This window comes from Ixodes scapularis, unplaced genomic scaffold (genome assembly GCF_016920785.2).
Source record: "Ixodes scapularis isolate PalLabHiFi unplaced genomic scaffold, ASM1692078v2 PGA_scaffold8__174_contigs__length_109621045, whole genome shotgun sequence".
NCBI classification, from domain to species: domain Eukaryota; kingdom Metazoa; phylum Arthropoda; class Arachnida; order Ixodida; family Ixodidae; genus Ixodes; species Ixodes scapularis.
This window is the reverse complement of record NW_024609883.1, coordinates 46,779,523-46,805,107: the sequence shown is the minus strand read 5'-3', so window position 1 is coordinate 46,805,107 and position 25,585 is coordinate 46,779,523. Positions and strand designations below refer to the sequence as shown.

Genomic DNA, 25,585 nt, shown 5'->3' with positions numbered 1-25,585 from the left:
AACATTGTCTCCTCTGCAAAGAGCCTTTATAGTTCACAGCACAATCGACAGGGGGCACCGAGAGTACCGCGGGAGTGGTGTTGTCTTACTGATTGTGATAGTACATGTGGAACAATTTAGGAAATTTTTGTCCTCATCCACATTCTCTTCCACCAAGTTATTCCCACCACTTGTTAAGGCTCCCAAAACTCCTTCAAGATAATTATTTGTCTTCACCAGGAGACCCCAAGCCTCAGGAACACACCCAAAAGATGCTTAGATCTAACTGAAAACAACTCTCATCCATGCCTAGCTTCAGACAAAACTCGCACAACCCAAGAAATGTCTTTATCTGGTCCTCATCTTTTCGCGCCGTTTTTAATTCCCAAGAAAAGAGCCATTGTCCAGGTCAAACCCGGGAAGACCCCCCTCGTTTATTCTCAGCCCGAGACACCCACCAATGTTCAGCCCTCGAGTCCATGTCCAGCCCGAGACAAAGCTGTTCTTGTTCAGCACTTATGACTGTGATGGACAACTCAGCGCACATCTTCAGTCCTTGGTGATTGCAATGGGCAGCTCGATGCACATCTTCAGCCCTCGACGACCCAGATGAGTAATCTGATGCAGATCTTCAGCCCTTGATGAGCAACTCAAGGACATCTTCAGCCTTCGATCACCCCGATGGACAACTCAATGCACATCTTCAGCCCTTGATGACCGTAATGGGCAAGTAGACAAACATTTTCAGCCCTTGATGACTGCGATGGGCAACTCAATGCTTATCTTCACCCCTTAATGACTGCGATAGGCCTGAGCTTGATGCACTTGCGGCTGATGCCGGCCTCGTGGCACGTGTCCACCACGTCAGTCACATTTTTGTATGACTCTGGAGCCTCTTCCATGACCAACTTGGGAGAGGCGACCCGGATTGAAATGCCCATCTCGTTCATCTTGTCCAGCACATCCTGGTAGTTGAGGTTGCGCCTAGACTTGGCCCGTGAGAGCGCCCGCCCGGCCCCGTGGCATGTCGTGCCGAACGTCTCGTTCATGCCTTGCTCCGTGCCCGTCAGCACGTAGCTGCACGTGCCCATCGTACCGCCTATCAGCACGGGCTGGCCGGTCAGCTGGAAAAAAGACAGAATATGGTCAGGCATGACGCCAAATACCAAATTCACTCAACTTCAATCTTTCCAAGCTTTTACGTCGTTAGTTTAGCAGTGAATTCAACGTTTGGTTGAAACCAGTGTCCAATCAACGAGGACGCAAGTGCTGACGCCAGTGCTCGTATTCTACCTTTGCCTTGCATCAAACTTCGACAACACCAGAAATTCAGCACCAAAGCCACGTAGAGCATGCGAGAAAATGGAGGGCACGCAAGGATTTTCTGCGCGGCAGAAGATATTCTGTAGGTCGGCCCTTAATGTCTCCCGACAGCATGAAGTCACACGATGCAGCGCAAATATGTGTATGTATTGCTTTTGCATTCTGCATACAAGACATTTGGAAGATGGACAAGGGAATGCCTTCATATTTTAAGCTTTTCTTTTGTTTAATAACAGTTTGCTTGTGCGCTGTCGCAGCTACTGCAAATTGTTGAGGGTAGGTGTCATAACATCAAGCATTATGGCCTTTTCACTTAGGAGGTGTTGGGTCAAGATGGAACTCTGCTGTTGATCAACAAATGACACTCTGCTCTGTGGGCTTCAATCGCGGGACCGCTCTCGCTTTCGTGATGCTGTGAAGGAAATGGGCGTAAAGGCATTTGTCTCGTACATAGCAACAAAAGTGCCAACGACCGGAGTTTGTGCCTCATACGGCCTTGGGAAGCAAGCGGCAGCTTATCACTGAAACGAGCAGCCCTTGGAAATGAATGGCAGCAAAGCACTCGCTCGTGGCACACGTCTTTTCCTCGTGCGTCCTCATGACAATCGTTGCCGGTACTCGAAAGAAACACTAAGTGCGTGCTTCACCGAGATGGCTTGAAGTGGGAGGTGTCTCACCTGGTAGTCCACGGGGATGAGCGGGTGGTGTGGCGGGAAGGCCCTGGTGGAGCCCTTGCGGTGCACCAGCAAGGTGCGCATCTTCCCGTCCACCACGTGCTGCTCCACCTTGGCGATGTTATGCGACACATCGTAGATGACGTGCATGTCCAGGTCGTCCGGGGTAGTGTTGTACGCCTTGGCAAACGCCTGCGGGGCAAAAAAAAGGCTTGACAAGGCCATCGTAAAAAAAAAAGAAAGCAGACGACCCAGACTATTTATTGTTTTCGGGTTCCTACTGTGCCGCCCAGACGTCTCGCAAGTTTGCTACCCATTTAGGCAGGAGGTGGAACATTGAAAGTTTGCTGTAAGCGGACAAGTGCATTTACAGTTTGGGCCTCTGCCAAGCACTGGCCTTGTGACTGGAACTCTGCTGGAATTAAAAAGGCACTGACACATCAAAATCTTTTTTTTTTTTCTTTTTTTATTATTTGAAATGACTTAAAACGATGCTGGGACATTACCCTTAAAATTCAAAACTTGGGAATTCAATATTTGTGAAGCAAAAAAAAACAATTTCCAAATGCCGAATTTGAAGTTCCCGCATGATCCGCGCCAGTGCGGTGACGTCAAATATAGCGGAGTCCTGAGAGTCAACTTTCTTTCGCGTCTCCGAACCACCGCGACGTGAAGCGAGGAGTTGAGGAGCGAAAGAGAAGAGCACCGGTGGACCGGGGAAAAAACATTTTTTTCGTCCCATTCCCCGACTCACTGACCATCCTCTGCTATGTGCATCGAGCACCGCCAGTTTTCCAAGGGAGGATACAAATCCAGGATGATACAAATCCAAGATAACACCGAACTCTAATTTTTGGTTTTTCAAAAAAAAAAAAAGGGTCATAGTGCGTTCGCAATTGTGTTAAAAAACATGTTTTACGATTGGCGTTATTAAATGTTATAGAAATGTCTTCTACAAAGCTTCTAAATTTCACGATTTTTGACGTCACAAATCAAAAGAAGCGAGGAGGTGAGAAGCAGGAGAAAAGGGAACCAAAAATAAAAAGGCGCGCAAATATTTTTATTTTTGCGCAATGAGTTTTTTTTTTTTTTTTTGCATGTTTATGACTACAATTTGCATTGTTTTAGACAATAAATAAAAACCTTGCAAGACAAGTGAAATATCAAGCTGCGGCCAAGAGGAGAAATACACCCCAAAGCTACACCTCATCTCTCAAATCGCCACGAGTGCTCGCAATTATAGAAGTGTAAGCTCATGGATGCCTTTGCTGCACTAGTGCCTGTGTACGCAGTGCCTTTCGCAGGACCATGCTCTCAGACCTGCGACAATATGTGTGATGGAGCGTAATTTTTGCTGCGTGAATGCTCTCAAGCATATTGCCTTTCGCAGAACCATGCTCTTAGAACCCTATGCACAAGCCACATTGTCTTACATATGTACTGACCGTATTGTCCAGTCATTGCCAAGCCCCCCTGCCACCTGAACTTCATAAGAGTGTGGTGGGCCACGTCTTGGTGGATAAGCACAACTTTGAAAGTTAAAATACACCCATTTTTCTGTAAGTATATAGTGTGGCAGCACAGGAGATACATTAAACTCAAAACCAGTTTTATAGTTTATAAAAATAAATGCTCATAAAAGAATGTCTTACTACCGCAAAGTCTGTTGCCTGCATACGCGCTATGAAAACTGCATGCAGCACGAATGTCTGTTCAATGAAAGCATGTTTCTAAAACCGCTATGCTATCCTCTTTAGATAGAAAAAGAAAAAAATGATCAACTGGACAATAAAAAAATACATCTGGCGCAACAAGCAAAAGCAATGAAGCGCAATGCTAGGGAAGCCGGTGGTCACGTTGGTAAATGCTTGGGCATCGGGCAAGGTCGGGCACCTTGTCAGTCACTAAAAGCAGACTCTTCTGCAACTTTCTTATTTGGTGCATACATGCATGTTCTTGCATGGCGTGCTATCATTGTGGGTTGATGTGGCGTTGCTGCATGGCGTGGACGACACTACAAACACGGAGCTCGAAATGGGACACTTCACAAACATCTGCGTGTCATTGCAGCATTCTCTATTTACCCGTTGGCTTTGTTCCAAAACATTGCACAACCTTACCAACCACAGTTACTACACTCTAGAAGAATGATTGGATACTTGTGGGAAGCTTATTTTGGTGGAGATGGACTTTGACCTTACACTCTGTGGTTACCTTCCCAGGATAAGTAGCGTTCGCTGACCTCACGATCCCTGAATGGGTTAATGCTTGTGTTATATTTCCATTTTTTTTTGTTTGTTTGTTTGTTTTGTCTGAACAACCTTTTCTGTAAGCAAAATCAACTTTAATTTTGTTATCTCCATTGCTTTTCTTTTGCACGCATGCACTCCAACTTCAAGCTCGCGGAAATTGGGGAGAAAATGAGTAAACGCCTTCTGAACCGAGTTTTACTTTGTCGTGGACGTTCTCTAACCGCAAGGTCCGCAAAACCGCCTCACTCGGGTTGTATGAATGTTCGTGGATCGCGGACTCCGCATTGGGGTACTTGTAGGGGTGGGCGAGCACTGCATTTTTTTGGAAATAGATATTCCCCCAAAAAGTGGGGTGAGCATTGACTCGGGATATTATGGTACAGTTGAACCTCGATGTAACGAAGTCGGTAAAATTCGCAATTTACTTCGTTACATTGAAATTTCGCTAAATCGAAATTTGGCTTTAGCATGCGAAAAAAAAAAAATTCCGAAACATTTTACGGGTATGAAAACTCACCGAAAATGACATTTATTTAGGGGCAAAGTAGTCCGCGAGTTTTGCTTGCGCCTTGTCCGACAGTAGCAGCGGCGTCGGCGGCGTCATACGGCGTTCGAGCGCCCAGAGCGCTTGCACGGCACCTTGCTGCCCATGCGACGCCGTGTACCTCCTCAGTACGTCCATTGCGTTGAGCACTTCCCGAGTGCTCGTGATCTCGGCAGTTTCTTCCGGCTGGCGTCCAAAACGTTTGCTTTCTCATCCAAAGAAAGAACTTTACGTTTCCTTATGGCAGCAAGCACGTAAGTGAACCGCCCGGTTAAAAAATAAAGCTGTTTAGTTTAGGCGGTGCCAATGTTTCCAACCTACACAGCACTCTTGACCGCACAGTTTACTTGCCCCCTTGCGCCCACAGTGTGCTTGCGCCTTTGCTTTACATCATTCTCGCAAGACGATAATCGGTCTTTTCGGTGTTCTCCTAGATGGCACTGCCAGGCACTGCCCGTGCGGTCGCGCCATCACGTCGCTTCCCCGCTGAAGTTGGCTCCCGCGCTACCCGCGGTACAGTGGACTATGATGATCAGTGAATGTCATTGGTGATGCTGTTATGCCGTGTTAACTTTTTGCTCGGCATTTTCTGGCCAGCCTCGCGGAATCCGCTTTGCCGCATGCCTCGCCGGCGCTACCGGCGCCGCATCCTCGGGCAGCCTAGGAACGTTGGAAGGCCTGTCCCCGTGAAGTAACCTATCAAGCGCTCGCGTTTGCGCATAATTTTTTTTTTTAACCACAATTTTTTTGCGAAGTTGTTTTTTAGAGGTGATTTATTTATTGCCTTCTATGGCAATGGCGCTTCGTTATATTGAAATAGCAGCAAAATAGACTTCGTTATATAGGGACTAAAAATACATGGGGTCTATGGGCAAGAAATTATGAAAAATAAAATACTTCGTTAAATCGAGGATTTCGTTACATTGAAGTTCGTTATATCGAGGTTCGACTGTACATCTGTATAAATTACGGGACTTGCAACAAAATAAAAAAAATTAGGCTATATAAGAAGTCAAGTGGTTGCATGTCCATGTCGTGCTCCGTACATTGAGCACCGGAAACCCAGAAGGTCAGCACCACTGAGCATCAATAGTGAGGACATCAACCGAGCCCCTTGGCCTCACCTGGCGGCTGAGGAAGGTCATGCTGCTGCGGTTGACCCAAGCGAAGTTTGCGGCAGCCGCCATTGACTTGAGGTAGTCCTGCCCCTCTGGAGACCGGATCATGGCGCAGGCCAGCTGGCGGTCGTTCACCTCAATCTGGTCACGCTTCATCGCCTTCTCCATTGCCACCAGGGCGTCTGCAACGGGGCACGACAATGCATCAAGCCGGACACTTGCAGATACTGTAAGCAACTCTACAGAAGGATTGCCCCTAGTTGGTGGGTACAAAACTGCACGATTTGGAGTGATCTACTATGTTTTTGTTATGAATTGGCATACTGCAAACGACCATATTTGCGGCTCTATGGTTATCGAATTTCGCAAAGTGTGAGTTTTTTTAAATATTTCACTAGCACAAAATTTCACGATATGAAATGAACGGGCTTCTCGCTGTTCACGCATGCTCTCGGCTGCCAATTACTACTTGATTGGAGTCCGAAAAACAATTTTTACAACCAAACAACCTTTGCAGGTATGCATGTGAAAATTTTTTGCTTGCTTACTCACTTCAACATAGGGTGATCAGACGTCCCGTCTTGGCCGGGGGAGTCCCATTTTAGAGGTTCATTTCTCATCTTGCCATTTTGTCTGAATTTAGCCAAATGTCCCATTTTCGTGGGAACTTGCTTCCGAAATCAGTACCAAGCGAGTGGAAGAAAACGAAAAAATATTACTCCTGACGGTGTATTAGTAAAAACACTAAAACAATGTGATCTCCAAAATAATATGGTTTTTAGATTTTTCTGCGACTCCACTTGTCAACAAGTTTTGTTCGCACAAACACCTGCACAGGGCCCTTTTCTACGCAGTAAATCTCGTTAATTCATACTCTCTTAATTCAAACTTGCAGATAAATGAAACAAACATGCAGATTCCATTGTCTCTCTCTCTATGGGAAAAAAACTCCCGGTAATTCAAATTTTGCTTTAGTCAAACAAATTTTCTGTCCCCCTCGAGTTTGAATCAACGAGATTTAACTGTATTACTATATTTTCCATGTTTAGGTTTTGTAGAATGGGTAAGAAAGGAGCTTGTGTACTAACTGCTCAACGAAAAGTCTGCGTTTTCACAGTGAACTGAATAGTAGCAGAGCAAAGATGCAAGTATTATGCTCAGTTGCAAACCTGGTGCAATTGGACCTGTTAAATGGGGCACTACACCACTTGCTGTGAGTTTTTTTATGGTATGGGCTCAAGCATCCTAAAAAAACAAACATTACACTTGAGCAAGGCCGATGATCCTTGGTGTTAATGATTGATTATTGGAAGTATTGCTGAAACCAGAAGGCACTGTCGGACGAGGAGAAGCCCTTGTCCTCGTCTGATGGTGCTCTCCGGTTTCAGAGATAGTTCTGGGGTCATCAATCTTTGATACAGATTACAACAGAGAAACGTCACCACGCATTTATGCGTGGTGACGCATAAATGTAATGTTTAGTTGCTTAGGATGCTTAGAGCCCGTAGACTGAGTTATGACCATAAAAAAGACTATCAAAGAAAGTGGTCTAACACGTCTGATTATGTCAAGTTTGCAACAAACCATAATTCTTGCGTCCTTTGTTCCGAGTGTATGTGAGTGAGTGTGTTTGAGTGAAGGCCCATACACACAATTGCGTCTGTACGCGTTGCAGCGCCCTTGCGACCAGGAGCGGTCGCTTGCGGTAGAATGCACACCATTCCCGACGCTCGGTAGCGCGACGCAAGAGAGTAGACGCTCGCTCAACTTTCCGAAGCATTGCGGAGTGTTTGAAGATGCAGAAGCCGTGAGAGGAGAGGAGGGTCACATGTTCGTTCGCGCCACTTGACGAGGCGTATCTGCTTCACCACTCACAGAACTTGCTTTTTTGTTTTAGGCAGCTGTGGGGACTGCTCTTTCCAAGGCAACAAGGGTTTGAGTTTGACAGAATCTCGGAGAAGTTAGCGGGATAGTCCGAAGATCAAACACTTCCAACGCCATCGCCATTCGCCAACATGCAGCCGTGGATTTCGCTTACTATGGGTGAACTGCTAGCGACAATAGCATTTTCTTATAGGCCCTTGACTGCGGTTGACTGTGTGAACGCAACTGTGTGTACAAGCTTGGTGCACGACTCTTTGCAATGCAACGCGTCCGCTTGCCGCTGCGGAACGCACCGCGCTCAAGCGCAAATGTGCGCAGGGGCCTTGAGTGTGTATGTGCAGGCGGTATTGTGGCCGATCCCAGGCATAGGGAATCGTAACGGCTAAACTGTGTCTGCGGAAGCTTTCCCTCACCGGTGGCCACCTGGTGCCCGAAGCCCCGGCTGCCGCTGTGGATCATCACGCACACCTGTCCGCAGCGCTCGATGCCCATCTTGTAGGCGTTGTGCTTGTCGAAGATCTCCTCCACCACCTGGATCTCCGCATAGTGGTTGCCCGCGCCCAGCGTGCCCAGCTGAAACGCAGCCGAAGCATCCAGTCAGCCACTTCTCTGCGCCACCGAGCACAACGTAGGAGGCCTACAATAACGAAGCGCGAGACAAAGATCGCAAAGGTATTTCGTCTCGCCCTAAATGATGTGCCACCCGACATCAAAGCGCAAAATTCTTTTTAAATGAACTGCGGGCCCCAAAATGAATCTCTGACTGGTGTGTTTCTTGTCCCGTCCCACCCATGTATCGAAAGTGGTTCCAAAGTGACAACAAATGGCATCGCAGTAGCAGATGTGTCATGCTGTCGGATGTCGCAATCCTGGCGGTTGGTCGTAGAAATGCCGGCAAAAGGGCGAGCGGTTGCAAGGGCTGCCATCATCGCGACATCCTGTCTAGAGTCTGCTTTCGTCCCCACTGACTGTCTGTCTGCTGTGCGACTTATGGCAGAACGGGCGTCTGCAGCATTCGCCTCAATGCCATGCCACCGCCGAGATCGCAACAGTCAATGGGGTGACACTTTTACAACGTCATCAGCGAAAACGGAGGAATCGTTTCAGAGGACGCGGTAAACGCAAGTCTGAATTGCGCTCCAGGCACCACGACTGTTACAATATGTTATAGTTTCGTTTTGACTTTGGTTGCGGAGTGCTATCATCATCATCAGACAGTAAAACATGGCGGTTCAGCAAGCGTGCAGCCTCGTGAGTCTCCTATAAAAAGACACGCAAAACAATGACGAGGGGGAAAAGCCGTGCCAAGTAGGTTTCCAAAGACAAAAGAAAATTTCTAACTGGTCGGGGTTGCCGGAAGAGCGCTAGTTGCGTCCCAAGCGGCAAAATGGCAGCAGCCACATAATAGAGTTAATATATTAATCTACCCTAAAATTCCTTAAGAACGCCCACCGAAAATGAAGAGATAGATGGTGAAAAACATTGCTTGGGTTACCTTAGGGAATGCCACAGTAAAACTTATCAAATATTAATGATAAACACCGGGGCACCCGCTACAAACAACGTGACACGGGAACTGATACCGCAGATTGAAAACACGACGAATTTGTGTTTCATGATGCGATAAACATGCGGGGATTAGCTAAGAACTCCTATGTCACGGGAAAGGACACCGAGGTTGCGGACACTGCATTTTCGCATTTCACGGTGCAAAGGACTCGCAGAAATCCACCAAGAACTCTCATCTCACGGGAACGAATGCCACAGATGACGGATGCAGCAGGTTCAAGTTTCATGGTGCAATCAACGTGCGACAACCCAATACAAACTTGCCTGTCATGGGAACCAATATTGCGCGCACAGATTGCGGACAAAAAAGTTGGAAGACAACTAAGCACTTCTTAGGAGTTGTGAATGCAAAAGCATGAATGCCCAATGGATGGCCGCGGAGTGATCCGCGGAGTTTTGTGGCGCGAGTAAATGTTTTCGAGATGTGGCAGAAGCACCGGCTACAATGTGGATGCTAGAGGCGGTGCCATGTCCGTCGGCCGCGAGACGAGCAGGAGCCTCCGAGCACGTGCCAACGTGTCCGTTTTAACCGGTGCGGGGCCCGTAGTGGCATGGTGTTGCAGCGGTTAGTTTTATCAGCGCGCTGGCGGCACGGATATGCAGCGCTATCTGGCGGCAGTCGTTGAAACTGACGCACGCAGCGGCCAATGGGAGCCACGTCGCCGCGCGCCACCCAATGGGGCCTTTGGGATCAGGGAAACTATGTGCCATTTTCGCGCTTCAAACTGATGACGTCGGCTCGCTCCATGAGACCCCAATTAATGCTTTCGCATTAAAACGCGAGTCCGCTACAAACTTGCACAACACGGAAACGAATATCGCACATCGCAGACACAGCAAAATCGCATTTCACGATGAAACATATACACAAGACAACCCTGTGACAAGTATGTAGCGCCCTCCTCCAGTCCACCCGTCTGTGGCCGCCAGGCTCGGCGGGCAACATTGATCACCGCGCCTCAAAACGCCGTTGAGCGCACGCTAGGGAGGCTCAAGTGAGGGTGGGTGCAACTGCTAGATCGGCGATCACAGGACATGGACGCCATTTAATTGCTAAATTTTGCTGGGAGTCTATGGGGCAAAGGGTCGTTTTCTTTCCTAACTCGGGTCATAAAAGCCCATTAAGGTGCTTGAATAATTTACACAAGGTATAAATGATTACTTTTCCATAACCACCAGTTTTGTTGCGATAGGTTAAGTATTTTTTTAACGCGAAAAATGGTAAATTCCGCCATCTTGGACGTTGCTGCTTGTCTGGCAACTTTGCTTTCTCCGCTCGACGTTTGCAATTCTCGGAGCGAGAAGGAAGCGAGAGAGGCTGCGCCAAGGCGCTCGTTGCTTGCAATGGGAGGCGAGAGGAGGAAAGGCGCATGGAGCAACAGAGTTGCAACAGAGCGGGCGCCTGCTCTCGTGCAGGCAACACTGGCGCATATCCTTTCTCGAATCCTCTCCCTCTGGCGCCGCCATTAAATTGCAAACGCTCTCCAGGTTTTGAGTTGCGCCCACCCACACTACAGCCTCCCTAGCGCACGCCGCTCCGGCCAGTCATCGTTCACCCTCACAACCAGGCTGCGTGTCGTCTCTTCTCGGCGGGTGCTTCGGCCCCCTTCGTCCACGTTCTAGAAGGATCGTGACACTGGCGACGAGCAACCGTGGCACTGGAGGCCACCAACGTGCACGGTTCGGCCCACGCTGCCGAGGGTTGCAACACCGCCCCCCGCTCCTGTCGCCATGCCGCTCTACGGGAGGCTCGAGCCGTTCGAGGGAGATGGGTCCGCCTGGCCAGTCTACGAGGAACAGGTCCACGTGTTCTTCCGGGCGAACGACACGCCAGAGGCGAAACAACGGGACATCTTTTTGGCCAGCTGCGAGACCCGCGTCTTCAGCCTCCTGCTCGACCTCCTCAAGCCGGCCACGCCGCACATCAAAACGCTGGGTGAGCTGCTCGCCATGCTGCGCTCGCACTTCAGCCCAGCACCGTCCACGCTTATGGAGTGGTTCCGCTTCAACAACCGGAGCCGCCAGGACGGGGAGACCCTCGGGCAGTTCGTCGCTGCGCCACGAGGGTTAGCGAGCACCTGCGCCTTCGGCGACCAGTTGGACTCGCTACTCCGGGACCGGTTTGTCTGCGGCATCAACAACCCCGCCATGCAGAGGCGTACAGCCACAAGACCGCCGAGCTGAGCTTGGAGCAGGGCTGCCTGCTGTGGGGTTCCAGGGTGGTGATTCCACAAAGCCTCCGGGCCAAGGTCCTGTAGTTGCTGCATGCCTGGCATCCCGGCGTGGAAAAGACCAAGATGGTGGCACGGTCGCACGTTTGGTGGCCTGGCTTGGACCAGGACATCGTGCACCAGGTGCAAGGCTGCCAGGTCTGCCAGGAGACCCAGCGAGCCTCGCACCAGGTGGAGATCACCCCCTGGCCGTTCCCACAGAAGCCGTGGTCCCGCTTGCACGTGGACTATGCGGGACCTTTCAAGGGCCACTACTTCCTGGTGGTAGTGGATGCCTTCTCGAAGTGGTTGGAGGCACTGCCAGTCACCAGTCCATCGGCAAGCGCGACCATTGCGGCTCTGCAGCAGGTCTTCGCGGCGCAGGGATTGCCGGACATTATTGTGTCCGACAATGGTCCCGCTTTCGCTAGCGCCGAGTACCTGGACTGGCTGCAGAGGAATGGGATCCGCCGGATGCTGCTTTCGCCGTACCATCCTGCTTCCAATGGTGCAGCCGAGCGAGTGGTCCAGACCATCAAGGACAAGCTCAAGAAGAGCCAGCCCAGGGATTTCCGAACGCAGGTGGCCCGGGTACTGTTCCAGTACCGGACCACACCCCACGAGGTCACTGGCCGTGCCCCCTGCGAGCTTCTGCTGGGCCGGATGGTCAAGATACCGTTGGACGTCTTGCATCCAGGCCTCCGGTCCACGGCACTCCTGAAGCAGCTGAAGCAGAAGCTGGCTGCTGACCAAGGGTGCCGTCCCGGGCCTTTGCCGGAGCCGGGAGCGTCGGTCTACGCCAGGAACTTTCGTCCTGGTCCTCCCTGGTCTGCCGGACATGTGGTTTCACCAGCGAGTGCCTCGTCGCTGGTCGTCCGCATGACCGACGGGACCACCTGGCACCGGCACGCCGACCATGTCAGGCCTCGCTCCGGGACCTGGCTTGCACCCTCGGCCGTCGCTTCAGAGGAACAGCCCACAGGGGGACCAACGACAGCACCAGTTGCGGCCAGTGGAGCGCCACCCACCACGGAGGCAACAAGAGTCTCCAGTCCTGCGGCACCAGTTGGACCGGTGCCACTCTCAAATCCGGTCCCTGCGTCTCCACCGGGTGGAGTGCGACCGGGACAGGCAGCGCCCGGCGTTGCCACACCTGGCCCATCGACTCCAGTGCCCAGGCGGAGTACGCGGCAGCGCAGGCCACCTGATTGCTACTCGCCGGGGGGATCTTCGCCATCGACCGGCCAGGACTTGGCACGACCAGACGCCGAGTTGGTGTCGGCCGTGTGCGTTGTTATTTCATTTATTTTGTTTGTAAGGAAACAAACTGGGGGGGGGGGGGGGGGGGAATGTGACAAGTATGTAGCGCCCCCCTCCAGTCCGCCCGTCTGTGGCCGCCAGGCTCGGCGGGAAACATTGATCACCGCGCCCCAAAACGCCGTTGAGCGCACGCCGCTCCGGCCAGTCATCGTTTACCCTCACAACCAGGCTGCGTGTCGTCTCATCTCGGCGGGTGCTTCGGCCCCCTTCGTCCACGTTCTAGAAGGATCGTGACAAACCCGCGTTGTCTTGTGTATATGCAAGCGCAGGTCGCGGACAAAGATGCGGGAATCCACTACAAACTGGCGTGTCACAGGAACGGATACCTCAGATCGCGGACGTAGCAGTTTCATATTTCACAATGCAACGTACATGTGGCGAATCGCGTGCTACAGGAGCTGATATCGCGCACGCATATGGCAGACAAAAACGCGGGAACCCGTTAAAAACTCGCTTGTCAGACGTACCGGTACTGCAAATCACACGATTGATGAGATTCCTGTCGGACATCCCGTGAGAGTGGGGAGGTGGACGATGTTCCGGAATTTTTGTTTTACGGATATTTAGCCAGAAAAACAGGATGGTCTATGTCTTGAGGAATCGCCCCGATGTCCTTACAAGATTTTATGGTAGAGTTGTAGGTTCCCTGCATTTCGATCACTTTGAAAGGACGGGGCGTTGTGCAGACATCAATGGTCCCGACAGGACCATAATGCTGAGAATGCTTCAATATGCATGAAGGAACAGGAAAACGGTACCCTCAATGCCTGTATCTAGTATCAAACTAGTTGTATTTTGCACAAAAACACCGGCATCATGTATTGTTTAGAAATAAATAGGGCTGAAGAGCACTCACGCAACTTCAACTCGTCGCGGTAATGTGAACATCAGTAACATTTTGCCAGCTTTTTATCTTGATGTTCTCTCAAGAACATCGATGCCAGCGCTTACAATTTTATGCCCTCTGCTTCAGTGTTTACCCACAGAGCTTCATTCAGAAAGGTGTACAGAGAGGTTCAATCGCATCCGAGCCGACTGCAAGGAGCCTTACCTGCGGCAGTCCCCGCTTCTTCGCCTTCATGGACACCTTCGCAGGGTCCGCATTGAGCATGCGCCCATACTCCTCACAATGCTCCTTGTCCTCTGCCCATGCATAGCCTGTAACCCCAGAAACAAGTCCCCGTTAGCAACACCCACGTGCATGCAGTAACTACAAAGTGAGAGGAGTGTATCGTATTTTCCGGACTATAGTGCCCAACAGATAGATGTATAGCTTGCAGGGGTAAATTTCGATTGAAAGCAAATTGTTTTTCCTTAGATAGTCTGCACCCCACGCCTAGCACGCTGGTAAAAACGATTGTACACATCACGCCTCAACAATGACTGCTTTAGTAGCTCACAAAGCTTGTATTGTGCACAAATCACTATTAACAATACGCGTCATTCACAAAATTTATCATGTTTCATCATCTAAGATCGGAAGTTTTAGGGGTCTTACCAAGAGAAAAATTTAGAAAAAAACTGTACTTTCAGACATTGTTTTTCTTGATCAGTAAACCCCAAGCTACATTTTTCCCAATTATTACACCAGGGAAGTTAATATATATATGTAGTTACATGATTTCTGAGTCACATATCCTACTGTTTGCACGTGAAAACCCCCCAAAAAAAAAAAAAAAACTTTCTTGGAAAAAACAAATCCTTGCAGTCCTCACTGCCTTAAATTGGAAGTTTTAAAGGGCAACTCTGGCCAAAACTCAAAATGAAATAAATTACTGGTATCGTTGTAGTGACACAAAATATGACCCCAGTCAAAACATTACGTCCGCGGGACGCCGCATTCTCAACTAATGCCGATAATAAAAATGTGTTCCGCCGCGACCCGCTGCTCCTTAGCGGGCGGCCAGCGGGTTGCCGATCGCTAACGCAACATTGGGCCGTGACGTCAGTATCGTTCTCTTTTTTTTTCCTCCGGACCGGGTCTTGCGCAGAGTGCGCTTCTTTGAGCCGCTTGCACCACTACTTCGGCTTGTGATGGGCGTGTTTAGCCGTTGCTTTTATCTGCAGCCCGTGTAGCTTCAGTATAGTCTTTTGTTTATTTGCTTGCAAGAACTCCAAGACTCGTTTTAGCGAGCAACTCGGTGCGCCCAAGACTGCCCAGCTGTTCCTCGAAAGATGCCGAGTGCAACTTGTAGCGCTGAGGGCTGCTCAACATGGAGGTGCTTTTTCCCAAGTTTCCACCGCAAAGGAAGTTGGAGAAGGTGTGGGTGAACGCTGTTCGACGAGTGGACTTTGGACTTCGGCTTTAACGCGCCCGAGGAAAAAGGAACGAAAAAACAGACGTGAACAGCCCAGCACACGTGTTCGGGCGCCGCGGCCCGCGCCGGAGAGCCTCAAAGCTTTGTGTGTGGGACCGACCCGCACCACGAAAGCAAGAGGGCTCCCAGTACTGTACGTCACTGGCAGCGCAGCGTAGAGCAACGCCGCTCCATCCACAGAGCCCCGATGACAATTTAGGCCTAGCAATGAGTACATAAGATCACACACACGGCGACAGCCGCCGAGTACGGCACCGAACGAGTTCACTCGTTTTCCAGTGGCGTTTCAGCTGCTAGATATGTTCGCTGTCTTGAATAAGTTGCGCAACCATGGCTGGCGGTCATCAAAAGGTGAGAACTGCTCACAAGTTTTCTAAAAACGGCGAAAAAGACAACTCATAATTGATAAAGTGCCGTCCGGAACTTCAAAGCAAGCAACGTCCGGCTCTGCCAGTGCGCCAAACTGCACTGCGCCAAGCTGCACCGCTCCCAAGAGGGCGGCCGCGCGTCTGACCTCCTTCCTGGCCGAAAGCTAAACAACACGCGTGAACCAGATTCGGATCTCCAAAGCTGAGCAGGCGGAGATAGCGCATCACGCAACCGAAGCACGAAAAAAGCCGTCGTCCACGTCGGCTACACATCGGAGGTCTCCTCTCCTCAATGAAAAAGCAGGTCTGCCGGAGGTTGGCACTGCGTTTACTGTTGTAAGCCTAACGGCTGTGAATGCGCTTCTCAAGTGCAAAGTTTACGATGGTACTGTAAACATCTCAAAAGGAGACTGGGAGTATGGGATTGCAGTGAATCTGATTCTAAGCCGTGCTAAGTGCGGTGAACTGAAATCAGAGTGGAGTTCTCAGAGGGGGAAGGAAAATGCAACATGCAACCACTTTGAGATAAACATACTCGCATTGAGTGCTCTTGCAAGTACCGGAAACGGATAAACAGTGCTGAACAATCTTTTCTTTGCAATAAACATTTCAAAAGGAGGTCTGCACAAGAAGACATTCCAAACATGTCTAAAGGAGATCAATTCAGCAGCTTAGAAGGCAGCTGGAACTGCGATGAGCAAGTGCACGGGAGCAGTAAAAACACTCTACTGAGACCTAACTTCGGAAATCCTGGAAACGTTGCTGTTCCGTTCGCAAGGGGTCACTCGGTGCACACAAACATTGGAAGTGTTATTGAACTGTTCTTGGACTACGTGTTTCGCTTTGTTGTCCCGTTTAATTTCTGCCTGGGCTGCGATATTGGACCAAAGGAAAGTGATCCTGCATACCAAGAATGGAAGAACACTCACATCTGCCAGAGACTCAAGCAAGCCAGGGCAAATGGAGGTTGAAGCTGTAACTATCCTCTTTGAGCGTTCGCTTGCGAAGAATAAATTATGTTACATGACAATGTTGTGTGAAGGTGACAGTCGGTCGTACAATGCACTTCAGAATGTGGAAGCAGAAAAAGAGGACTGTGTCAGTCACATCCACAATAGAATGGGCACTGCAATTTGTAACCTTGTGCAGAAGCAGAAGAGTGGAGGCAAGCCAAGTCTTGGTGGCAAAGGGAAACTTGCAGTTGATCTGTAACTAAGCTCACAATGTATTATGAAGGGGCTTTGAAGTCGCATGAGGTTAACATTGAAAAAATGTGAAAAGTGGTGATGGCATCATATTATCGCATCACATCGACTGATGCAAAGCCCAACCATGCACTTTGCACCACAGAGGAGACCTCCGTTCAGCGGGGAATGTGCAATTGCGCGAACTGTGCTCAAATTCAACTGCGGCAAACAGCGTGCCACCACCGCAATCCTGAGGGAGCTCCATCTACACCAAGACACAGCAGTACTCAGAGGTCAAGTGAGAAAGATCACCAGCGACTGACTGCTTTCAACAGGAAACCTGCCCATGAACAAACCTTCACACAAGCTATGAAAAGAAAGTGTGGGCAAGAGAATGACCAGGATTACATTCCTGGGAGTTTTTTAGGCACTGTCCCATGCCTGCCAAGTTCGGAGAAAATTTGGAAGATGTTCTAGGACTGAGGAGGGGGGGAGTTTAATAAAAGAAATAATGACAATGAATTCAATGAACTGAAACAAAGATTACGTCATTACATTTGTATGGCACTGCTCACGCTAGTGAGATACAGCTGGGTCTCGCCATCATTAAAGGGCAACTCCGCTTCATGTTTGGTTTTGAAAAAACAATGCAGTCCTCTTCAGTATCGCCTAAAAAGACCATACGGGAAATCTTACGACGCAGTTCTGTCTAAATGTTTCTTAAACGGTCCGGCAAACTTTGCAACTCGCCAAGTTGCCGAAATCGGCTGACTTGAGCGGGCGAATTCAGGTGCAACCCACAGCGCAGTCAAGGCTACGGCATGGGCGGAGCCAACATTGAGCTAAACGCCATCTACATGGCTCCCTTTTGCTTGTTTTCACTTCTCCGGGCGAGCGTAGCGCATGACGTCAGCAACGTTGCCTCTCGGCGCCCAGCAGTGTCCACGTGATTGGCGTAACGCGCCTGCGCAGCGCGTTTCTTGGGAGCCGTCCGGCCGCCCGCCGTGGTCCCGCCGTTACTGCCATCTTCCGCGTCACAACCGCCGTCGTCGTCTCACCGATTGTGATTATTGTCTCTCGGAGTTTCGTCCACACTACGGACACCACAGGCGCACACTTATGCCGCAGTTGTGCAGACGTCGTCAAATGCCATAGACACCAAAACGTGGCGAAGAGTGCGGTGCAGACGACACTCGCGCCTGCCACACGCCCGCCCCAATCCCGCCTGTCGTTGGGCCGAGGATCACGTGACATCTCGTATCACGTGATGGCCATGTACTTGGCGACCCGAGGCCAATGTTGCCGGACGGAGCCGAAGTTTCGATTTCCGCTCATGTTTAAAATCAGATTTAAAAATATATATCCCATTTTTCACGAAGCAAACGACGTAGTGTGTTTTACTAGGGCTTTTTAATTCGAAATCAATCATTATCCTGAAATCTTCGGAATTGAGCGGAGTTGCCCTTTAAGTGTGGGGAAAAGGGGGGGGGGGGGAGGGGGGGGGGGGGTATTTTGCATTTTCTGGGAGGTTTTTCTGTCTATCATGCAACTGTATGAAATGGTCGAAATACGGGAGTCTCCCGGGTAATACGGGAGGGGTATGCTCTCCTGTACATCCTTCGTACATATTTTGCTTTAAAAAAGAAACAGAAAAAACAGCACGCATTGTTTGAAACCTTTTTCCTTGTTTTCATAGAATTCATTTTTTCATCACAACACAGTTTTGTTTATGGTATCTTGGGATCTAGAACGTGGATCTGAATAATTCATTTTAGGTTTGACAGCTCAGAAATCGGAAAGTGCAACAATACACAAACTTCCGAGAAACCTGTACCATAACTTTTTATTTTTATTTTTAATACATGTAACGATTCATTTCTATTTGTCAGTGAAAAGATTTCATTGTGTCATAACTTCCTGTCAGACAGTGCTAAAACTTTTAAAAATTATTTTGTTGCACTTTTTACTGTTTGCACAATGTAAAGACATATTTTGTGCCATATCTTTTTATAGGGCTATTACAGAAAAGTTGAGCTAAATAATCTGCCATAAATCTAAGATTTCCTCTCAAAGTATAGGAGATAGGCTAATAAAACCCGGTAGATTTGTGTTCAGCAGTCAAAGTTACACTAGGCGCAGGAATTTCCTCCAAATCTGATCAGAATTGACCGAGGATCTTTGAAGTACAGGGTAACCCCTCGTACATGTACAGCCCACGGGCTATACGCTGGGAAATAGGGTATCATAAAACTATTGTGTCAAAGAAGAGAGGATGTTGGAAGCAACGTGTCAGGACACCATACAGCATTCCGACTTGACCACTGCCAGAGTATCACACTCCATAGCATCTGCCTGGACTAGAGAAGCAAATCAAAAATTCTAATGGATTGAACAAATAAGCCAGCTCACCTTCCCTGAGAGACCAGTCCATGCCCATCTCGAGCGCCTCCTCGAGATCCCTGTGGCAAGAGACATCAAGGGTTACAAACTGCAAAGACTGAGTAGTAGCAAACTCGAGAAAGGACGTCACTGCCGTCATAACAAGGTACTCAGCACATGTTGGCTCTGAATTACGTCCAAGCCCTTTTGGTGTTTGAATCATTCGGCGAACGAGATATAGAGAGAGAGGGGTCAAGGAAGCACAAGACAAACTTGTGAGGCAGACTGGCTCGCGCGCCAACCGTCTGCTAACGAAGGCCTCCTAAGGCCACACGCTCAGTGACTGGCTGCCTCACAAGCTTGTCCCCTTCCCTATCTAGAAACGGCAAGAGCGACTCACCTGGCGTTCATGGGGATGATGCCCTTGGAGCCCACGCCCACTGGGATGTGGTCAAACATACTCTGGGCCAGTTGCTCCTTGATGGGCAGCACGTCCTTCTCCATCAGGTTGGTGCGCAGCAGGCGCACCCCGCAGTTGATGTCAAACCCCACCCCTCCTGCAGGACACGGGACAGGGCAAGGGGGCCCTCAATTCACGCTGCTTAGAGCAGTAGTTCTCAAACACTTTGATCTCTGGGAACCCCTCTTGGTCTCAGCATGGGTGCTATAGACCCTTTTTCTGTTTTCAAGCACAAGCAGCCTCTGGCTACCGAAGAGGTTTCCGGTCGCTCTGTTTGGGCGGACCATCTGAGCATGTTGATGTTGACTTTTCTGGGACAACGAAGCTCTACAGAAATCGCGAAGCTGGGAATTTGGCGACGTCCCTCTGCCGTGCCATTCAACGCACAGGAGAGGGTCGGTCGTCTTACCCAACCACAAACCCGTTTCACGCCGTAAATATAGCTCTAAAAAATGTATTTCTTTGTTGTAAGTTTGTTTTATGACATTCTGTTTCCATCTACTCTGTTTAAAAAAAAAAAGTGTTTCCCTTTGCATGTTTCGAATAAATGCTTCACATCCTGCCTATAAACGAAATTTTCAGTTTTTTTTAAACAACCGTTCATAAGGCGCGACACAGGCCGGGAAACAAGGCAATGACTCTTCAAGAATAACTTTTGCACATACACCGTGCCAGCAGCACTACACTTCCAGCATCCCATAGACCGACAGAGGGCAAAAGGCAGGCGGCCAAACGGCGGTGTACCTGCGTCACCCAAGTAGAGTCCTGCGTACCGGGAGAGACTATGGCCTTGGGGTCGTCCATGTCGAAAGCGGCCATGTTGCCGATGGCAAAGCCGTAGCCGGAGTGGATGTCGGGAAGGCCTATGGAGTGCTGCGCCACAGGAAAGGGAGAGATCCTGGGCATCAGCTGACCTGCCGCCTATCTTAAGGCTCGTTCACTTGCTAGCGTTACTAGATCGACCCCGTCACAACCGCCCACGATTGCTTACGACGAAAGAAAACATTTGCTCCACCTGTTGGCTGGCTTTGCCACACTTCTGGTCTGCGCACATTTGATGTGTCGCTCTCACCATGGGCTTCAAACAATCCGAACCACGTTAGAAGCAACCATTTCTCATAGACATTATGTTTATTTGATCTTGCAAATAGTGCAAAACTCTGTCTAGTTATGCACAGAGCAGTTGTGTTATAGCGCTACCTGATGGATAGCACCATTGTGGTCTCTCGTCGCAAGAGCCTAAACTACACTCGGCATCTGTCTCTTTGAATATGAGCTAGAAGACGCCAAAGATATTTCTAAAATTTCTAGATGCTGTAAACGACGCAACTTTCACAGGCTCAAGTTTTCGAGCTAAAATTTGTAGATACTGTAAACGACGTAATTTTCGCGGGCTCAAATTTTTGCGAATCGGGCCAAAGCTGAAATTTTGAAATTATTTGCGGGTCCTAATTGTCGCGAATCGAGTGTAGCTTCCGTAGCATTCACGTATTGCCCGAATTGTTCGCGGGACATATTTTTCGCGAATTGTACGCGATTTGCAAAAATTAGGTCCTCGCGAAAATTTAGTCGTTTACAGTATTGTAAGGAGATAATTACATCCTTGAAAGTAAAAAAAAAAAACAGGCGCTTATATATTAACGTGCAACACCGACGTTGTGCCACTGCAGCAACACTGTCGTCGTCGTGGCGCATGCGCAAATGCTTTGCCTTGCGCGATTCTGGATTTTGAGTAGCGTGTTGGTGCATAGCAGCATTAATCGCCGTCTAACTTTTGTTCCAGAATTTTCAGAAAAATATTTCACAAAACAGAAACCAGCAGCAACCTTCCTCTACGTCTGTAGCAGCTCAAGAGCAGAACCAAGCTAGACCCCCAAAGTCCTTTGCTCTTTTCACTTTAGCAGAGGGAACGTCAGAAAAAAAAAGCAAGGACAGAAAAAAAAATTACGGTGAGCAAAAAGTTTTGTGCAAGAAGCTTCTCTTCCTCTTTTTACGTCTTAACGACTATACTACACATTAAAACTATCAAATACGACCTCTGGGACCACCACCAGAGCATTCAAATTCAACTTGTGCACAGCCCTGGAACTCACACCGACAATGCCGGGAAGGGCGGCCACATTGCCGATCTGCTTGACCCCTGGTAGGAACCCGCCCACCATGCCAGGACGGCAGGCGTTACGGAGCTCCTCAAACATCAGCTTCTCCAGCAGGCTATTCACGTAGAAGACCCCCTCCACCTGCACAGGGGACAACACCACTCAAGCCTCCGTCTGTCCAAGGAGCTAGCTTATGAAGAACGAAAATCTTCTACACAAGTTATGCTCCCGTCTAACGATACCTGAGCTGTGGATGGACGGATGGTATAGTCATTGACAGGGTGAGAACAACACGGAGGAACTTCTGTTGTCCTGCCTCCAGCGCAAGCTATCTACCTTTGACGACGTTTCAACACCACCTGCAGCTCGAGCACGCACGCTCAGCCAAAGCACAGAGCGCGTGCTGGAGCCCGTGTGTTCAGAAGAAGCGCCCTGCCATTCTGGTACATCAGTGACATGGTGTTCATACATTCTGTATTGGGAGTAGCCTGTCCGAAGCAGCCTAGGGGGGGTATTCACTGGATGATATATTTGAGGGCAATGTTTAGAGCACATGCACAGAACGAGCTCACATTAGTAGGCTGCTAAGACCGGCAATCTACAGGGTGATTCAAGAAGCCAGGCTCTTAAAATCAACCATAAAATTCAGTCTTTTAACCTATCGCGCTACGACACAGATGGTGCATTTTTTTTTTGTAAAATTTGCAAAGAGCGAACTTACTTGAGGAAAAAGTAAAGAAAGAAAAAGGCTTAGCTCCTATGGAAACGCAGAGGCGCCATCGGTCTTCAAACAACACGGCGCCGAATCGCAAAGGGAGACAAGAGATGGCGCAACGAACGAGCATACGGTGCCGAGAGCCGGCGTATTTAGATCTTTTCGACTCAAAAGCGGCGCGCATTCCGCAGGCGGCGACAGTCGCAGAAATAAAAACAGACGCGGTAACAACAAGGAACTGCAGTTCCTTGTCTGCTAAAGACGCCGGCTCTCGGCGTCGTATGCTCGTTCGTTGGCGGCAGTTGGCGTTGCGACTGCTTGCGCCATCTCTTGTCTCCCGTGTAAATTGCCATGTTGTTTGAAGACGTGGCTTCACTGAGTTTCCATAGGAGCTAAGCCTTTTTCTTTCTTCACTTTTTGCTCGGGTAAGTTTGGCTCTTTGCAAATTTTACAAAAATAAATGCACCATATGTGGGCAACGCTGCACGAAGTCGCAGCGCGATAGGTTAAGAAACTGAATTTTGCGGTCGATTTAAAGAGCCTGGCGTCTCCTTGAATCACCCTGTAGATGATGCGAAAGGCATGTTGAAGAAAAACTGTGGAAGCTCGCTGTGAGCACGCGCTCAGCAAACGCACACACAGCAATGGCCGCCAGTATACACTGATGGTCTTAGCAGCCTGTAACATGCCTGTTGTGCCCATTCCGAGCATGGGCAGGGAACAGCACACTCAGTGAATACACCCTACTCCACTCCCCCTTAATTCCCCTAAATTCCAATCCTATTAATCCGTCAAACGATCAATTTCTTTGTCATTTTTTATGCGTTAAGCAAACACGCCTCAGTGAATCACGCACTAGCCTTTAGCGGCTTCCGAATTTAACTACGCGCCTAGTAAATAATAAAAAAAAGAAACGCAATCCACGAAACGAATTTCCGCTAAACGTGTCCATGAAAAGTTGTCAACGAAACGATACGGACCCGTGTACCCCACAGTTCAACGTATATGTTGAAAGAAGCTCTGCCACGGTTGGTTCTCAAAAACACTGTTCACAGACTGCAGCGAAGCGTGAACGCCAACAACCGCTCAGCAAACCCGCAGTGGTGTGGCCGCGTGGGTAGCTTACATTACGTTAGATTACGTCAACCTCAGTACCCACCTTCATGTTCGGCACAAAGCCCTTCTTGATCCTCCAGGAGACGGGAGTCAGTTTTTCCAAATAGCTGAGTTCCTCGTTGTAGCTCCGCACCCCCATGATTGACTACCTTCGCCGGGAAGAAAGGAAACGTTCAGATTTGCCAAAGTCAACACGTGGACGCCGGTACGTGTAGGCCTACGTCGACGTGCAAGATTTCAGTAATAGCGGGTAACCCACCGATGAGACCAGGCGCGACAGGCAAATTTGGAGACTAGAGAAATGTCTGAATGCGGCTGTTCATTGGCGTTTATCCAAGTACCGTGATTAAATCGATTAAATCCTCATCCCTGATTCACCGCACGCCCCGCGCCCCGCAGCCTCGAAAGAAAAGAGAGAGGAAATAGATAAAAAACCGTCACGACACTGGATCCCAAAACATTAGAGGCTGTCTTGAAGTGGCTATAGACCAGTGTCCGCGCCAATTCTGGGGCGCCGCCATGTTTATCTACGCTCGCGCCACCACGCGGAAAGAACTGGCAGGCGGGGAGGGGGGGCTGCGTTGGCGGCGTTGCTTTGGGTAGCTGGATGCGGCAGGCTGTCCGAATGCACCGACACATCGTGAAAGATATCTTCACCAGAAGCCTCTGCGGCCCGTTCTTCAACAGGCAAGATGTCGTGAACATTCGAGAACCCATCTCGATCAAGGAAAATAAGGGAAAACCCTTCTTGTCTTAGATGTTCTCGGTGTCTGCTGACCCTTGACATCCGCGTTTCAGTCCGGGTTCATTGCGTAGTAAATATTTCGCTACCGCTTTCTTGTAGCTTTCAAATGCTTGATTGTTGGCTTCTTGTATACGACATTACATTCGTGGCACGTTTGAGACCGATTTTCGCGATCTGCTTGCCTTTCTGCGGCAGCGCGGCTCTGCCAAGCCGAAATAAGTGCGAGGCGTTCACTTGATCGAACGCAGCTTTAGCGAATGAAAACGAGACGACGACGTTTCATCGAATGACTAGCGAATGGGTCTAGTTACATAGACAGCTCGGATTAGCTTTCTTTTGTAATGTGGCGCCTTGTCTGCCGCTGCGAAGCGGCGTAAACGAGGGCTCCGAGTATGTTAGCACGCGTCCCCGTCGGTAAAGATGTCGCTGGTCTGCCGCTGGCGTGGCCTAAGAAGAGGGGAGGAGCCTGGGAAAGGGGAGGGGGAGGGGCTATTGCGGAGCGCCAATGGCGAGGTGCGCGGAGGGGCGCGCGCCGGGAAGCAGGCACGGGCGCTGCGGGCTCCTATTTCAGTTGCTTCGTCGGAGTACAGATGGCGCTACGAGCGCGCTGTCGCGTGGAGTGGGGAAGACAGGGCAGACGGGCGCACCAAGGACGCGGACACCTCTTTGAGTTGCTTCGTCAGAGTACAGACGGCGCTACGAGCGGCGCAGTGCGCTCGTGACGGTTGTGCGCCTTCGCGCTACGCGGTGAAATCGTGAAATGGGCGCACGGTCGCACTAGCGACGCTGGCGTGCTGTCGTGACGGCTCTTGCGCCGCGCCGCCGTGTTTCGCTTGCTTTTGACGGCTCTGCTGGCTCTGCGCTCGGTCGCGCGTCATCGCTCTCTGGGCGCGCTTATGGCGCTGGTCACTTGATGAACTCGCGCTCACTTTTCTGCGCGCTTTTAAACTGCAGATGACGGGGCTCTGTAGCGCTTTTGAGTGTACACATTTGCAAAGTGATGGCAGTGAGGTCTTGTGAAAGTAATTTGGAATACGTAAATCAATCCCTGATTGATAGACAGTTTGACGTCTATTTTTAGGTTATTGGTTGTCGTATCAGTACTGCTTTTCTCCTAGCAGTCTGCTAGCTGAAAGGCTCAAGACAAACAAAGACAACGCACTGGGTACTTGACCTCTCACTAAAGGAGATGAAAGCGAGGAACAGAAATAACTCTCGAGCGGTAATAAAATTGTTATTTTTGCATGAAAAAGCAATGCTTGTAAATTGCGAAGGGAAATGAATTTCCTGATCAGATATTCCTGCTTTCTTTTCACAAATTTCTT

The 25,585-nt window shown here is 49.6% G+C and overlaps 1 protein-coding gene across 2 annotated transcripts; it reads right to left on the bottom strand.

Annotated features, from left to right (window-relative positions):
• Nucleotides 1-382: 382 nt before the first annotated feature.
• Nucleotides 383-23,938, bottom strand: LOC8034444 (RNA-splicing ligase RtcB homolog). Of its 2 annotated transcripts, none has more exons than XM_040207430.3 (11): nucleotides 23,775-23,938; nucleotides 23,559-23,664; nucleotides 21,679-21,825; nucleotides 20,359-20,458; nucleotides 19,526-19,682; nucleotides 19,156-19,205; nucleotides 13,925-14,031; nucleotides 8,188-8,347; nucleotides 5,897-6,072; nucleotides 1,980-2,168; nucleotides 383-1,103 (listed from the first exon to the last, which is right to left on the bottom strand). In XM_040207430.3, the coding sequence occupies exons 2-11, from the start codon at nucleotides 23,652-23,654 to the stop codon at nucleotides 765-767; spliced, it is 1,521 nt and encodes a 506-aa protein (XP_040063364.1). In that variant the 5' UTR covers nucleotides 23,655-23,664; nucleotides 23,775-23,938; the 3' UTR covers nucleotides 383-764. The 2 variants fall into 2 exon arrangements, with proteins under 2 accessions (XP_040063364.1, XP_040063365.1); XM_040207431.3 differs by having other exon boundaries at nucleotides 23,559-23,660; nucleotides 23,775-23,932.
• Between the last annotated feature and the right edge of the window lie 1,647 nt (nucleotides 23,939-25,585).